General features: G+C 47.2%; 1 protein-coding gene across 13 annotated transcripts in view; it reads right to left on the bottom strand.

Moving 5' to 3' along the window:
* Positions 1-16,577, bottom strand: part of ANK1 (ankyrin 1) — a 243,289-nt gene that overhangs the window by 76,444 nt on the left and 150,268 nt on the right. For all 13 annotated transcript variants that reach the window (XM_063668702.1, XM_063668704.1, XM_054499717.2 and 10 more), the window contains exon 3: positions 4,770-4,868. In XM_063668702.1, coding sequence (XP_063524772.1) covers positions 4,770-4,868 — 99 coding nt within the window. The remainder of the gene's footprint in view (positions 1-4,769; positions 4,869-16,577) is intronic.

Below are 16,577 nucleotides of genomic sequence, written 5' to 3' on the forward strand. Positions count from 1 at the left end.
AAAGAATATACAACATACTAGTAAGCAAAATGTAATGAGTAAAGGTTCACCAAATCCAAGAGGAGAGAAAAACTGCAGAGAATAAACACTGGAGGAAAACAAGGCACGTAATTGTTTTAAACTTTGTAAAAGATAAGAACCAATAGCAGAGACTGAGAAATAAGGCAGGTTCTGAGAAAGTGAGTTTTTGTTTTGTTTTATTTTGTGTTTAGAATTGGAGGTCTCACTCTAACACCCAGGCTGGAGCACAGTGGCACCATCATAACTCACTGCAGCCTCCAACTCCTGGGCTCAAGCGATCCTCCCACCTCAGCCTCCTGAGTAGGTGGGACTAAGGCGTGTGCCACCGTGCCCAGCTAATTTTTAAATTTTTTGTAGAGGTGGGCTCTCACTTTGTTGCCCAGGCTGGTCTCCTGTCTTAGCCTCTCAGCACTCTGCAATTACAGGCATGGGGCTGAGAACATGAGTTTAATGTTCTCAGGTTTTCTTGTCTGGATTCTTCTTTGATATTTAACAACAATTCACAAACAGGACCAGCAGCCTCCATCTGTTCCCGGGATACCCACAGCCTTCCAGCCAGGTTCCTGCCAGCCCCCGGGGGTCCTGGACCAGAATCTCAGCACTGCCTCTGGGGGTGGACACCCCTGGGTGCCCTGCACCTGCGCCCCCATTCACGGAGTTGAGGGGCGGGGGTGGGCAGGCTCCACTCCATGCTTCTGTCAAATAGGGCGAGTGGAGAAAATGGGTCCATGGTCAGACCCATCTGTCCCTGCACTACTCAAGGAGCAGAGATCTCAAACAACCTCATTTTTAGAGTTTAGACAGTATGTAGTTCTTTTTACTAAACTACCTAATAATTAACTAATCCATTTCAAGAAACGTAAGGACTGACAAGCAGGGACTTTGGACTCTGACCTTGCCCAGTGGCACCTGTCACCTGGAGGAAAAGCTTCCTCACTGAGATGGAAGGGAGCAGCCCGGGGCCCAGCCGTGTGGCCCCCCAGCCGCTGCTGACCCAGCTTCCCCGGGTCGGGGAGGCAGCCCCATGAGGCCGCCCTGGGGGCTGGGAAGCACCTCAGGTCTGTTTCTTGTACTCTGCCTGGTAATTCAAGCATAAAGCCTGGGGCTGGGCGCAGCAGCTCACATTGGTAGTCCTGGCACTTTGGGAGTCCAAGGCGGGAGGATTGCTTGAGTCCAGGAGTTCAAGACCAGCCTGGGAAACAGTGAGACCCAGTCTGTCTTTTCTTTTTTATTTTTTTAAGGCATAAAGCCTGTTTTTTTGTTTTGTTTTGTTTTGTTTTGTTTTCAGGCAGGTACTTCTCATCTGTTGCCTCCTGAAGTTGTCTTTTTGATTTCTCCTCAAGTTCTATTTGATGAAGAAAAACGGTTTTCCTCAAGTATCCATTGGAGAATAAATGCCAGATATGAAAGTCTGGAAGCTCATTAATAATTTTTCATAGAAGTCCGAAGAGCCTCCATTGAGAGGCTTGGCACCTGCTGTACCAAATGGAGCAGCACTGCTGGCACCAGAAACTTTTCTAGACACCAGGCTGCTGAGCTCCAAGTGGCATCTTCTGGGCTCCCATGGAAAAGAAGGAGGCATCCTGGGTCCATTCATTCACTGGCCACATGCTTCCTGGGCATAAGCACAGAAGGCCTGGGCCAGCATGGAGGCACAGAGCCCATGGAGACATCAAGAGGCCATGTCAAAGGTTTCTTTACATCTGACCCCTCCTGCCTGAAGTCCAATGATATGAGAGCTTTCCTTACCCCATGAGGAGGGGAAGGTCACTCTGTTTTGGGGAGCTCATCAGTGGTGGGAACCTGGCTATGGATCTTGGTTCAGGCCAGCTGGGCCAAGGGCAGCACAAGTGAGGAATAAGAACACAGGGAAAATTCTGGAAGTGGACCTCCTTTCCCCTATCTACGCACACACATTATGAGGCTCAAGAAGGCCCCTGGCCTAAGTTGTGGGAGTCACAGGAAAAGGGATTTGTTAGCCTCTGTTTTCTCTGCCCCTCCCTCAACATGAAAGAACATGGCCTCAAAGGAGCAGGAAAAATGACTTAGCTATATTTTGCTCCACAAACACCCAATTTCTCTATTTTCAGGGGCTCACAGAGCTCAGAGCAGGGAGGATGGTTGCATGGGTGCTGATTGAATGCAAGTGGAAGGGGGAGAGGGACCCCAAGTGAGAGAGCAGGCTTTTTTCCAGTGGAGATGAAAGCTGTCCCCATTCATTAACAGCTTAGGTGCTGAGCTCCAGTCTCTAAGAGCTGGAGATAGGAGGATGGGGACAGAATGCATTTGTTTTATGCTTTTAAAATTTCTAAGTACATTTTAGGAATCTAAATTGGTTTTGGCTTTTTACTCTTTTTCTTTTTTTTTCTTTTTTCATCTTTCTGCTGCCTGGGAGCCCCATCACAGTCCCCAATCTGTTGTGACTCTTCCCCAACCCACGGTTTCAGTTCCACCTTTTTTCTCCCCCTGTCTCTGGATGGTATTCCAAAGCCACGTTGGCTTAGAAAATTTCTAAAAATAAAAAAGACACACCAAGTGTTCACTTGCAAAATCACAACCTGGGGAGGAGATTCGGAAACAGTCGAAGTGCTGAAGCCTCGTGTTTCTGCAGCCCATGAAGGCACGCCAGGGCAGGCACCGCTCTGGCACACGCGGGGCAGGTCAGATGGCACACAGCTCACAGCCAGGTACGTGGGAGTGTGCAGAGAAAATAATCTCACCCTTCATCCACACAAGAAGCAGGGTAGGAACAATTGGAATTTGACGTAGAATTTGGGAAAAAAATACCCCATATCCAGTCAGAAAGAGCAACTCAGTTTATTTTACCATAAGTGCAATAAGATCTTTTCACATTCAGGAAATGACATGAAAATTACAGAATTTTACCTCGAGAGATGATTCTACCTTCATAATATTTTGGTAGTTCACTTCATAACCATAAATTATATCTGTTCTCTACATATTGTTCTTCTATGTTCTCTGCTTGAGAGGCAGCAAACTGTTTGTTGCATGGAACTGAAATTGAGGTTGTATGTGAGACCACGTGTAATATACACCAAAAGGAAAATAAGAGGCTAGGGGGAAAGAACTCCAGAAGAAAAACATGGGAAAGGAACAGAGGAGGGAAGAGAAGAGAAAACAATAACTGGGGAGACAGTACTTGAGTTAGCAAATGGAGATGATTTTTTGTTTCGTTTTATTTATTTATTTTTGAGAGGGAGTCTGTCTCTGTCACCCAGGCTGGAGTACAATGGCGCGATCTTGGCTCATCGCAACCTCCGCCTCCTGGGTTCAAGTGATTCTCCTGCCTCAGCCTCCCGAGTAGCTGGGATTAAAGGCCTGTGCCACCAGGCCTGGCTAATTTTTGTATGTTTAGTAAAGATGGGGTTTTGCCATGTTGGCTGGGCTGGTTTCGAACTCCTGACTGCAGGTGATCTCCCCTCCTCGGCCTCCCAAAGTGCTGGGATTACAGGTATGAGCCACCACGTCCAGCCTTGTTTCGTTTTATTTATTTATTTATTTTTGAGATGGAGTCTCGCTCTGTCACCCAGGCTAGAGTGCAGTGCTGCAGTCATGGCTCACTGCAACCTCCGCCTCTGCTTGAGGCAGGGTTCAAGCGATTCTCCTGCCTCAGTCTCCTGAGTAGCTGGGATTACAGGCGCCCGCCACAACGCCTGGCTAGTTTTTGTATTTTTAGTAGAGACGGGGTTTCACCATGTTGGCCAGGCTGGTCTCAAACTCCTGACCTCAAGTGATCCTCCCGCCTCAGCCTCCCAAAGTGCTGGGATTACAGGCATGAGCCACTGCGCCCAGCCTGTTTTGTTTTATTTTTAATTGCTGGCTGCATCCTGTTTGATAAATAAGATGCGTGTCAGGTAAAAAATGAAACTTATTTTGCCGTCTATAGATGTATCAATTTCATGACTCTGGGATTTTGAAGTTGAGTCACTGGTATTTATAATCTACTGAAATGGAGTGAAATACGTTACTGTGGATGCCTGGCGTCGCCCCATGCCAAACGCCTCCTCATGAAAGAGAATGCTGTTCCAGATCATTAGCAAGGAGAGGAAATCAGTTTGGGGCTGAGCAAGGAAGACTTGCTGGAGAAGGAGAAATGAAAGAGATCTGGATTCTTTTCTACAACCCTTAGTAACAACATGGTCACTAGTATTTACTGATTCCTTACTACAGGAATCATTAATCAATTAATATATCCAATAATCAATAAATACATCCAATAAGCAGTAAATACATCCATCCAATAAATACATCTAGGCATTTGATGTATGCCATCTCACTTAATTTTCATACCAACCCTGCAACTAAGTATTATAATCTCCATTTTACAGACAAAGAAGCTGAGGCTTCACAGTGGCCAAGTAACTCGTCCCAGGTCACAGGGTGTGAAGTATGTCTGCTGGGATTTGACTCCAGGCACCTGATTGGCACTTCCAGAGCTCTTGGACACTGAGTTCGAGTCAAGGACCCTGAGAAAGTATAAAGCCACCAGGAAAGGGCTCTATTTTTAGATACGTAACCTAGTGATGAGGATAAAGGCCCCCTGAATCTTTCTGGAAACAGGGTCTGTTTCAGGCAGCTTCAGGGATTCAGAGAACTAAAAAGTGATGGGAAGGATAAGAGAAATTCAGATGCATGCCTGAGTTCTCTCATGAAGGACTGGTTTCTAAGGAAGAACTCACAAACTTGAATTTTCAATGCAAAGCTCCCCCACTCCCTGTGAGACATACCTTGGTTGTTGTTTCTAGAATGATTTCTTTGTGCAGAAGTTCAACCACCATTTTCACATGGCCCTCCTTAGAGGCCAGATGCAAGCCATTCAACCCATTCTGTAAAGAGCAGAGAGGCGGGAAGGGCATGGTTAGTCAAATGGTGCTTTCTGCAGGTCCCAGTGGGGGCCCAGGCCCTTTCCCAGCCCTGAGGTGTTCACAGCACTGGAGGGAAAGAGTGGAGTGTGTCTAGAGATTAGAAGGGGCACAGGGCAGGGCCACCCAGCCTCCCCTTCACGCCTCAGGTCACAACAGAGCAGAGGTGGAAAGGAAAGGCAAGAACTAGCCCGCCACTCCCAGATGTGAATTACGCAGGAAGCTCTCACAACACCCCTGGTGACCTTGAAATTCAGGTCGAGGCCAGGCTTTAGGCAGCCCACTTAATTAAAATGATGTAGCTTCAACCCCTGGTTAATTTTCACAGCAGTGACCAGGAAAAGCAAAGTGGTAACACCAGTGCATCCTAAGTGCTTGTAGAAATAGACATATGTTTGGTAAGATGTTAAACTTTGAAGCAAGGTCATATGAGAAGTGAATCCCACCAACCACCCAGCTGTAAGATTTCCTCAATAGAAAAATCAGTATTAAAATAGCCCCTTTGGCCTAGTACAGTGGCTTACACCTGTAGTCCCAGCACTTTGGGAGGCTGAAGCAGGCTGGTTGCTTGAGCCCAGGATTTTGAGACCAGCCTGGGCAACATGATGAAACCCTATCTCTACAAAAGAAAAAAAAAAACCCACAGAAGTAGCCAGGTGTGGTAGTGTGTGCCTATAGTCCCAACTACTCAGGGGGCTGAGGTGGGAGAATCACCTGAGCCCAGGAGTTTGAGGCTATAGTGAGCTGAGATCCTGCTACTGCCCTCCAGCCTGGGTGACAGGGCCAGACCCTGTCTCAAAAATAAAAATAAAACATAAAACATAAAATAGCCCCTTCGCCATCCCACCATTTCAAAGGTGACCAAAGAAGGCTGCCTGACAGTTAAGCTTTAGGAAAAGCAAAAAACAAACAAACAAACAAACAAAAACCACATTTGCCTTGCCCAACCCTTAGCCCACGAGAGCAGAGCCAATTAAAATTTAACCAATTAAAGTTCCAGCTGCATCTGGTGAAGCTGCCACTTTGCTTTATGGAAGGCAGCCAAGTTCAAGTTTTATTTATCACTCTCATGCTTCCTGCTCTTCTGATCCTTGCCCTGAAAGGTCTTGAAACTTTCCAGCAAAAGCTGACATCAAGGAGTGCTACTCGGAGCCACTAATAAGTCTGACAACATGAAGGAGCAAAATATCAATTCCAACGGATGAGTCGATCTTGGCTCCATACAGAAAATGATTTTAGTCAGTGAGCAAACTCCACCCCCTGCTTTTTTATTTTGTTCCTGTCCTCCTCCTTCCCCGCCAGCGATTTCCCCCTCCTCTCCTCCTCCTCCTCCTGGCCTCCCGTTTTGATTAATTCTGTTCTATTGTGTTCCTTTCCAGGGGCGGCCTCAGAGCCACTTTAGGCTCCGGCTCATGAAACAGATCCTCGCCACCTAGATGGAGGGCTTGGTTTCTGCAGGTGTGATGTGCGGGGTCCCTGACTCACGTCCCCAAATATCTCCGCAGCCCCACCCTGCGTTCCTCGAATTCCAGCTCTCCCATTGTGTCAGGGCATCATTTTCAGGAGGGTCTTGTTCAAACACAAGTATTCTACCTGGGAGTGGGAGCGCATTAGCCCATTCACAGATTAGGCAAATTGCTTTGCCATAACTAGCAGAGGAAAGTCACCCAAAGTCATGACAGGAGAATGGAAGGGGTCCAACGCTTCTTTTATGTGGGGACCTTGGATGGATCAAATATAACAGATGCCTTGGATGTTAGAAAATGAGAAGGGGGGCTGCGAAGGGAACATTACCTACTTCCTATTTAGGTCAGGGCAGCCCTGCACCCCTGCCTATCAGCACAGCCAGCCTTGCCAGGGTGTGTGTGTAGGGGAGAGGGGGTGGTTCACCAAATATTTCCTCATGCAAACGCCTGAAAATGACCACTGGCCATTAGGTTTCCTCCTCTTGCAGATTTTGCACACCATTCAGTGAAAGCTGTGTGGCTTCTTCTCACCCGGTGTGAATGAGTTTATCAGACAGAGCTAGTTTCAGAGCCAGTCTGGGTAATAGAGAGGGAGAAAGTGCTTGAGGGCCAGATGGGAATCCAGGAGAAGGGGAGAGAGCACTGGGCAGGCGGAAACCAATTCCCCTCCCCTCGATTTGCAAGACAAATTCACTGCAAAGCAATTTGTCGAGTGACCAGTGCGCTGAGAGCCTGGAGCCACTCTTGCTTCTGCATCTTGCAACTCTTTTCTGGGGTGGGTCGGCAGGAAGGAGTTCCTGCTCCTTCTCAGAGCAGGGCGAGCTTTTTCAGGCAGCACACAGCATTTCTGCAAGCGCTCTTCCAACCCAGCGGCAGCCTTATCTAGAAGCTTCCTGGTGCTGACAGTGGATGCCCTGTGATTGCTTGGGAACTGGGGTGGTGTTTGTGGCTGTCGGCACGGCTGGAGTGACAGCCCGGCAGCTGCCGCGGGCCGCTTACTGCGGGAAACTGACTCTCAGCGGCAGCCAGCCTTGCCTCGGTGCTGACGGCTGGGGTTTTAGGGCTTACTTGGGCAGCGCAGTCGCTCTGATGAGCATTTGTGGGTCCTGAATGCATCAAAGCCGCAAAACCAGCAAGCCTGGAAAGAAATAGCTAATGCTGGCCGCTAATGCTCTGGGACGGCCGGCCCCTGCTGTTTGAGGCCAATGTCACGATTTCAATCCGGAGGGATTCTAGATATACTGTCTGACCAGAAAATACAGGACTCGAAAGGGATATTAGAGGTCCCTGAACTCCACCCTTTCATCTGCAGCTGAGGAAGTCGAGGCCCAGAGTAGTCAAACGATTGGCAGAGGCCACGCGGCGTCTCCAGGGCACAGCCACACACACGACCAACCTGGATTTCCCAGAAAAAAGGAGGTTTGGTTTTCTTCCCCCTAAAAACTACTGTGATAACTGGCTGGGCACGGTGGCTCACATCTGTAATCCCAGCACTTTGGGAACTGAAGCAGCCGGATCACTTGAGGGCAGGAGTTCGAGACCAGCCTGGCCAGCATGGAGAAACTCTGTCTCTACTAAAAATACAACAATTAGCCGGGCGTGGTGACACGCGTCTGTAGTCCCAGCTACTCAGGAGGCTGAGGCAGGAGAATCGTTTGAACCTGGGAGGCCAAGGTTGCAGTGAGCAGAGATCACACCACTGAATTCCAGCCTGGGTGACAGAGAGAGACTCTGTCTCAAAAAAACAAAACAAAACAAAACCCAAAACGATGTGTTTCTTTTTATCAGATGATGAAAGCATATCTTCCCTTTTCCGGTCTCCATGAAGCTTAGAGCTAATGAATGGATCTGATTGTGACCTCGGCAATTGAGCTCTAGGATTTTATTCATTGCTCTGATCTGCAGAAAACCCCCTTTCTTCCATTCCTGGGTCCCGTGCCTCCCTCGCAAAGGGCAGAGAGTAAGACCCTCGCCATGCAAGGGGCCGCCTGAGTAGACCTGCCTCTCGCGGAGCTGCACTCTCCCTCGATCCCAGATCCTGGCTCAGCGACCTCCTTCTTTATGATTTTTAAAAAATGTTTTCTCACTTTATTGTAGATTTGTCTTTCACATAGTCACCCTAAATCACTTCCAAGCCTATTACTGTGGGGATCTGAATCCACTGTTCTCAGCAGGGCCACTGAATCAAACCCCAATGGGCACAGTTAATGAGAGAGATGCAAGATGGCCCGGGAATGCAATGCCTGTAAAAACCACATGGGGACGGGGCTGAGGAAGTACTTGTCTCAGCCACAGGTGTGGACACTGTTGCCATCAAACGCTGAGCAATTACTTAACCCAACTCAACAAATATTTATTGAGAACCTCATCTGTGTCTGGCCCTGTGCTAGAAATGAATCAAACACAAACTGTTTCCCTTGAAGAACTCAGTTTTGTAGGGAACACGGATGCATAAAAAATAAATGCAAAATCATGTGAAAAAGGCCCCAAGCAGCATGTAAAGGGATAGAGGTGGCACAGAGGAGAAAGGAGCTGCTCTGTCAAGAAGGCCCAGAAAGCTTCACAGAGGACTTTTCAAGGCAGAAGTGCCCACCTGCACAAAGACAGAGTTGCGAGTTCATTAAAAACAGCAAGATGAGAAGTGTGTCTGAGTTTAGATTCTAAACCCATAAGCTAAAATATGCTCCCAGCTCTCTCAGCAAGTGCCCTCCTCTTCCTTTCCCGAAGCATTTGGATACAAGTGATGCACAAACATCCAGACCCCAACAGCATCTCTCCTCCAGCAATTGGTCTTAGTACGTAGATGGCTGCGTCTACCTACCTAAGGGGTGGTGACAGCCACAAGTCACCACCATCTAGCAGCAGAAGTTGCTGAACATCTGAAAACGAACCTCCTGCACACACACGCAAAGGAGTTTGTACAGCTGTCTTATTAAATGCATAACTAGTTTATGCAGGAGACCACTTCTGATATCCAAAAGAGCATTTTGTGGATAAATACCATATTTAATACTTCCTTTTTCTTTAAGCAGATTTTTCATTGCTCAAATGAGAAGGAGGAGGAGGAGTGCAAATTATGTGAGCTATTTGTTCTTAGCTGTAAGTATGGACAGAGATGAACTGTAATTTACCACCTCTTCAAAACTGAGAATCATGTTTTACTTTAGCTAAATCAAGTTTAAGTTAGCTTGGTTGCTAAAAGTAAAAGGCAGCTTGCTGAGACTTGCTTCGAATATTTTCGGCGACTCCATCTCACCTTCACAGCCACTTTTCTTGAAGCCAAACAGCAGACAGGCTGTTAAAGGGGATTGGGGGTGTGGATAGATCACATATTTCTTCCCTCAAATAACAGGGTGTAGAAGATAAGCAAAAAGGAAGCAGAATAATATAAGAGTAAATGATTTCACTAAATTAGAAGCTGGGGAGAAAAGCAATAACTACTTGTGGCCATTTTTTAACCATATGGCTTTCCCTGGAGGAAAACACCAGTTCGCTAGAGTCCTTTTCCTACAGATACTGCCTTCTGGAACTCCAATTACATGTATTTTAAAGCAGTTGATGTTGTTCCATAGCTCTTGGCTACTCTGTTTTGGTTTGTCTTTTCCCCCTCTTTTCTCTCTTTTCTTTCAATTTGAATTATTTCTATTGACTTATCCTCAAGTTCTTTAATTCTCTCCTCAGTTATGTCCAGTCTACTGATGAACCTGTTGAATAAATTCTTCATTTCTGAGAAAGTGTCTTTTGTTTTCAGCATTTCATTGGACTTTTTCTTATAGTTTTCATCTCTGTGCTGAAAATTTCCATCTACTCACGAATGTTATCTACTTTTCCCACTAGATCCTTTAACATATTAATCATAGTTATTTTAAAGTCCATCTAATACTTCCAACATCCAACATCATGGTCATCTCTAGGTCTGATTCTGTTTATTGCTTTGTCTCTTGACAATAGTTCATTGTTTTTTGTTTTTTGTTTTTTTTTTTTTTTTTTGGTGTGTGATAATTTTTAGTTGAGTGCCAGACATCAAGCATAGAAGAGCAGTAGAGACTGAGGTAAACAGTATTTACGGCTGGAAATCAACATGCCTCTTCTTCTGTGAAGTTGTCAGCATGGAGGTGGGAAGGCTGAGTCAATCTCAGGGGTTGACCTGAGTTTGAGTTTTGTTGTCACTTTCAGTGCACCACAGCCTTCACATTCTTACAAAGGTAGACTGCGGTTATCTTGAACTTTGAGTTGGAGCTGGGGTGCCAGGGGCTTTTTGTGTGAGTGTTCTTGACCTCCCTCAACTTCCAGCCATCCTGCATGCCTGGGCCTTAAATGAGGTAATTCTCCATGCTCCTACTCTACTCCCAGCAGTGGCCTGCTCTTCCTTATTACAACATGTTAGGCTGGCAGGAATGGGCATGTTCTCTTTTGTCGTGCTCCAGCTTCAATATTAGTCAGGCTCTGTACATCTGGCCCTCTAAGTGGGATTTCTTTTCCATGTTGAGCAATCCTTCCCCCTTCTCTGTGGCAGCAAAACCTGTCTCACTTGCACTGGTTTTCGGTGTGAGTTTCTTGCTCCTCCCCCAGCAGTAGTCGACCCTGCTTGTTTTTTTTGTGTTTGTTTTTGATTTTTTTTTTTTTTTTTTTTTAGATGGAGTTTCACTCTCATTGCCCAGGATGGAGTGCAGTGGCATGATCTTGGCTCACTGCAACCTCCACCTCCCAAGTTCAAGCAATTCACCTGCCTCAACCTCCCAAGTAGCTGGGATTACAGGCGTCTGCCACCACGCCTGGCTAATTTTTTTGTATTTTTAGTAGAGACGGGGTTTCACCATGTTGGCCAGGCTGGTCTCAAGCTCCTGAACTCAGGTAGTCTACCCGTCTCAGCCTCCCAAAGTGCTGGGATTACAGGCGTGAGCCACCGCGCCCAGCTGCCTGCTTGTTATTGGTGTAGAATCCCGGGCCCAAGACAATCTCCAGCCCTCCCCTAGGAGTCCCAAGGTGGCTGCTCCTATCTTCCCTACAGCAGCAAGTCACTGGCAGGAATGTTTCCTACCCTCCCCTGGCTGAGGCAGTTTGTTTCTATTCCTCCCCTAGGTCTACGGTCTAAGGATTGGTGTATTTCTGTATGTGTGCACTCTATATACACATTCATGTAATCACCACCCCTCAATGTCTACTTCAAATTAAGGTTCCTGAGTTGGTGCAGTGAGTGCTGGATAAGCCAGCTCAGGCCTCTGGGGCTGACACACGGGTCTTTGCTCAACCATGTCCCCTGGGATACAGGCGCAAACCAGGCCCAAATGGCAGACCTGTGGCCTTCAGCCTGGGGCCAGGCACTGCCTCCCACACCTGGACAGCACTGGATTAACAGGCCTGCTCTTACAGGTAGGCTGGGCTGGCTTCTGGCCATGCAGGGATCTCTGGTCACCAGGAGGGGGACAGGGCAGGTGAGGATGCTGGGTGGGTGGGGAAGAGCAATTGCCTTGTTCACCTCATGCACCCACGGGGACCTGGGAGTCCCATTTACAGATGGGTGAGGCTTCCAACCCACTCCACCCAGAACTGGGCTTCCCTCCTCTCAGCGCCCCATGGGAGTAGGGGAGGGGAGGCCTGTTTTATTCTCAGAATAAATGTTACCACAATTTCAAAAATAAAAATAAAGGTGAGAGGGTCTGTTTTTGCTTCACATGAGGGAAAGATCTGGAGAAGCGGTGAAAGCTTTGTGTCCGTTCCTCCCTCCACCCCTGCCTGCACAGCCACAGGTCACCTCCTGCACACCTGGCTGCCGAGGGGGCCTCCTCTGGCTCCTGACGTATCCCAATACTTCTCATGGGGGGCCAGTGGAGAAAAGCCTGTTCCAGACACACCGGCCCACACTTGGCCTTCAAGAACTTTTAAGATTTTGGTGGCTGGGTGTGATGGTTTTTAATCCCAGCACTTTGGGAGGCTAAGGTGGGAGGATCCCTTGAGCCCAGCAGTTCAAGGCTGCAGTGAGCTATGATTGCACCACTGTCTTTGAGCCTGAGTGGTGGAGTGAGACCTTACCTGAAAAAAAAAAAAAAAAAAAAAAAGATTTTGGCTTGTATGGTGAACACCTCTCTTTCCTGACCTCTGCCAAAGCTGAAGTGATTTACGTGGCCCACTTCTTAGAGGGCTTTGCCTCTGTTTGAAATTCTGTTCACTCGGCTGCCTTACTACCTCAGGCCGGCATGAGATGGGTTCAGGAAAAAACGATCACTTTGTAAATTATTGAGCTTTTTCTCATCGTCAGGGTGGGAGCCATGCTCTCTGCAGCCTTCTGCATCCTACATACTCCCTGTACTGAGCCCTTAAGGCCAGCTGGCCCCATATGATCTCTTTCCACATGGTCCTAACACAGGAGATAACCTTTTAAGGCTCTTTTTGGCAAAAATCTTCATGCCAAGCACACACACCTAGAGTTGTGCATCTGCCTTTGCTCTTTTTCAGGTGAAATGTCAACTGACAGGATTGTTCTGAAAAGCGATCCGTGTGATGGGCGGGGAAGGAGACCTCAGCCAGGCTATGTTTCTTTTAACATTTTTAAGAAGAAGAAGAAAAAAGTCACATTCAGCCTGATTGATTCAATGTGGAGGAGTATTTTCTTGCACCAACTGTGAGAAATTCCATTGGCAAAATACACAATTCCAGACATTTGTTCCCGTTAAATTATTCCTCTGTTTAGCTCTTCTGATTGCCCCAGTTGCACTAATTGATTTCCAAATGCATGAATACAGGAGACACGGGGAATTTAACTCTTCCTGTCAAAAGAAGGGGAACGGTTTGAAATAGAAAGGCCTTGGTGTCTCTGCAAAACTGCAAGAACATCTCAAAAGCGAATGCCTACATTCCCATGAGGACACACGGCCCTCACACCTCCTTTCCACGCAGCTGTTTATTTCACCCATGCACAAGGCTGGCCCTGCCTCTATGGAGCAGGCAGCTTCAGCTGCGTCCCATGACTGAGGACCTCCCCACCCCACACCTCCTGAAACTCACTACTCAGTCCCCCACTCCATTTCTTTGAGCTGTGTTTCCGCAGAACCTAGGCAACATGTTCATATAACACTCAGGAAACACAACCTTTGCATCAATCAATATCTACTATCCAATGATTGGTCGAACCAGGCCCAGAGGCAAGGGAGCACTCACCAGGGAAAGATGTTATGGGGATGGAAGGCACCACAGTCCTGGAAAGAATAGGCCCGATAGCAGTGGCAGAGACACCAAGGAGTCTGAGGGACCCAGAGTGAATAAAATGAAAGATGAGAAAAGAAATGCCTAGATGCTTTTACCTTTACCCATGCAGGCAGCAAAGATCCAGTCAGAAGATCTTGCCTGTGATAAGGAGGAAGGTGTCTACATAGTGGACTCTTCTATTTAATATCCTAGGTTAGTGGGATATATTTCCTATCCCACTTTCCTATTCAATTTGGATTCTCTGTTGAGTTATGATAAACAAGCAAGTGCTATACTCGATGTCACAGAAGCTTAATTCCACAAATAGCAACCAACTTGTACATGTGTGACCTCTGGCTTTGCTCTATTATTGGTCCTTGTTTGTGGAGTGAGACCACAACAGAATATATTACATTTGCAGGTCTGCAGCCCTGCAGCAGAGTAGGAGAGAAGAGCCTAAACTGGGGTTACAGAGAGGAAAAGAAGGACTGGAGTGACTGCCATTCTTACTCCAAATTCTGAAACGGATGAGAATGAAAGAAAGAGCAGGGAAGAAAGCAAAGCAAAGACCATGGAGCCACAGGAGGCAGAGCAGATGATGGGAAGGGAAGGAGCGACAGCATGATAGTTTGGCTAGAAGAGGAAATGAACTGAGACACATCAAAAAAATTACTAGAGCTATATAAGTTTTGATTTCTTTCCTCAAATCGCCTACATCAAAATTTCAACCAAAACAGAAATGAAATCAAAGCTGAAGGAGTGCCTTCCCATCTTCCCTTCTCATCCTTCTCCTTCCCTCACCCCCCAGCTGGAGATGTCGGCCTTAGAGGGCAGTGAGCAGAGAGGTGCCCTGCAGGGCATGGGCAGCAGCGTGTCTGGGGTCTGAGAAAGAGGACAGCTAATGGAGTGGTTGGGAGGTTGTCACACTGAGCAAACAAGTCAGTGAATACGTTAAGGAGGATGGGCATCAGTGGCATTCAGGCCTCTTGCTGTCTGAAGGACTGTACAAACATGGGGAGAGGAAAGGCTAGAAAGAATTCCGAGCACTGGGCTGGAACCAGAAATATTGGCATGATCTCATTGATTCTTCATATATATATATATACATAGACAGCTGTAGATGTAGTTAACAGACTCATGTATTCATACACGCATGCACACAGACATATGACAACCTGGAGCAACGGGCACATCGGGGACCAGACCCTGGTGTCTAAGTGCTGTCTCCACTAACAGGAACTAGGGATCTTTGGAGAAGCGCTGAGCCAGAGCTGGGGCAGGGCAAGTACAAAATGAGCCTGGGGCACCTTGTGCCAGAAAGTAGGAAAATGCTCAAGGAATGATGAGGACATGTCAAAGGATGAAGAAGCCAACTGATGGGAAGGACTTCTACTGGCCCAGCTTAGACTTGACCATTAAAATAAGTCATGGGAGTATCAGGTTGAAACGAAGACAAATCCATGGAAGACGAATCCATGAGTCCAAACAGCTCTACACAAATAAAGAAAAAATAAATTAATGGGGAGAAGAAAAAGCTTATCCTTTAGTAGAACGCCAGCTAAAAAATGTAGAAGACATGATAGAAATGGGGAATCACTCTCTGGAGCCACCACAGCAGTAGCTGATACAGGCAGATGTCATTAATGGGCTCCCATCAATGGATCCCTTTAGACTGAAATATTTCCCTCCCCCAACACAATACTGATCAATTACAAAGGGAAAAGCAGTGAACTTATAGTAGAAAAACGTGGCTGGCACCAACTTTACTTGGTGATCAAGATTAACATCCCCAGGAGTGGGGAGGGAGCATGATTTCTTTTTTTTTTTTTCTTTTTTTTTTTTTTGAGATGGAGTCTTGCTCTCTCGCTCAGGCTGGAGTGCAGTGGCACAATCTCAGCTCACTGCAAGCTCCACCTCCCAGGTTCACGCCATTCTCCTGCCTCAGCCTCCCAAGTAGCTGGGACTACAGGCCCGCCACCAGGCCCAGCTAATTTTTTTGTATTTTTAGTAGAGACGGGGTTTCACAGTGTTTGCCAGGATGGTCTCGATTTCCTGACCTAATGATCCTCCTGCCTCGGCCTCCCAAAGTGCTGGGATTACAGGTTTGAGCCTCCGCGCCCGGCGGGAGCATGATTTCTGTGGTATTCCTGTCCAGCATGGCCATATGGCCATGAGGCAGCATCAGACAGACAGCTGAGGCTCAAACTACAGCATGGAAAACAGTCAAACACATGAGAAATGGGCACGCTGAGGGCCTATTCCAGATGGAAGGAGGCTGATGAGACATGACAACTAAATGCAAACTATCTTCCTGGAGAGATTTCTGAAACAGAGAAAGAGAGACAGAAAAAGGTGGAGGGGAACAGAGACAGCGAGAGAAAACAGACAGAGGCAGAGAGACAGAGAGAGAAAAGGATGGAGGGGAGCAGGAAAGGGAGGGGAGGGGGAAAGAAGAAGGGGCGGGGAGATGTGAAGGAAGGAGGCACAGAGAGAGGGAGAAATTGTCGGAGGGACAGTTGGCAAAATCCTAATGGAGTCTGTGGATTGGATGGTTGTGTTGCATCAATGTTGATTTCCAGACTGGCAGGCACGTGGGATGGATACGTGGGAAAGTGCCCTTACTTTTGGATGGTGTACACTGGACTGTCTGGGGATGTGCAGAATCAGGTCACACGTCCTACATTATAGACAGATGAACAGGGACAGGAAGTGTAGAAAAACGGGCATAGATAATGCAGACACGGGAGATGCGGGATTCTCTGTATGTTCTTGTAACTTTTCTATAGATTTGGAAGTACTAAACAATTTTTTAATGGGAGGTAAGGAGGAGTGGTGGTGAGCTGCAGAGGCTGCTGGAGGAGAGGAGTGATGTTGTGGGGGTAATTCTGGGGTCTAAGTAGGGGACAGGTGGCCCGCTGGGGCTTCTACACATTTTGGGAATCACAGCCAGTATGAAGTTATAATTACATTTATCTGTCCTTGTTTTTCCTTTCTTTCTTTTGGAGATGGGGTCTTGCTACGT

This window comes from Pongo pygmaeus, chromosome 7, assembly GCF_028885625.2.
Source record: "Pongo pygmaeus isolate AG05252 chromosome 7, NHGRI_mPonPyg2-v2.0_pri, whole genome shotgun sequence".
NCBI classification, from domain to species: domain Eukaryota; kingdom Metazoa; phylum Chordata; class Mammalia; order Primates; family Hominidae; genus Pongo; species Pongo pygmaeus.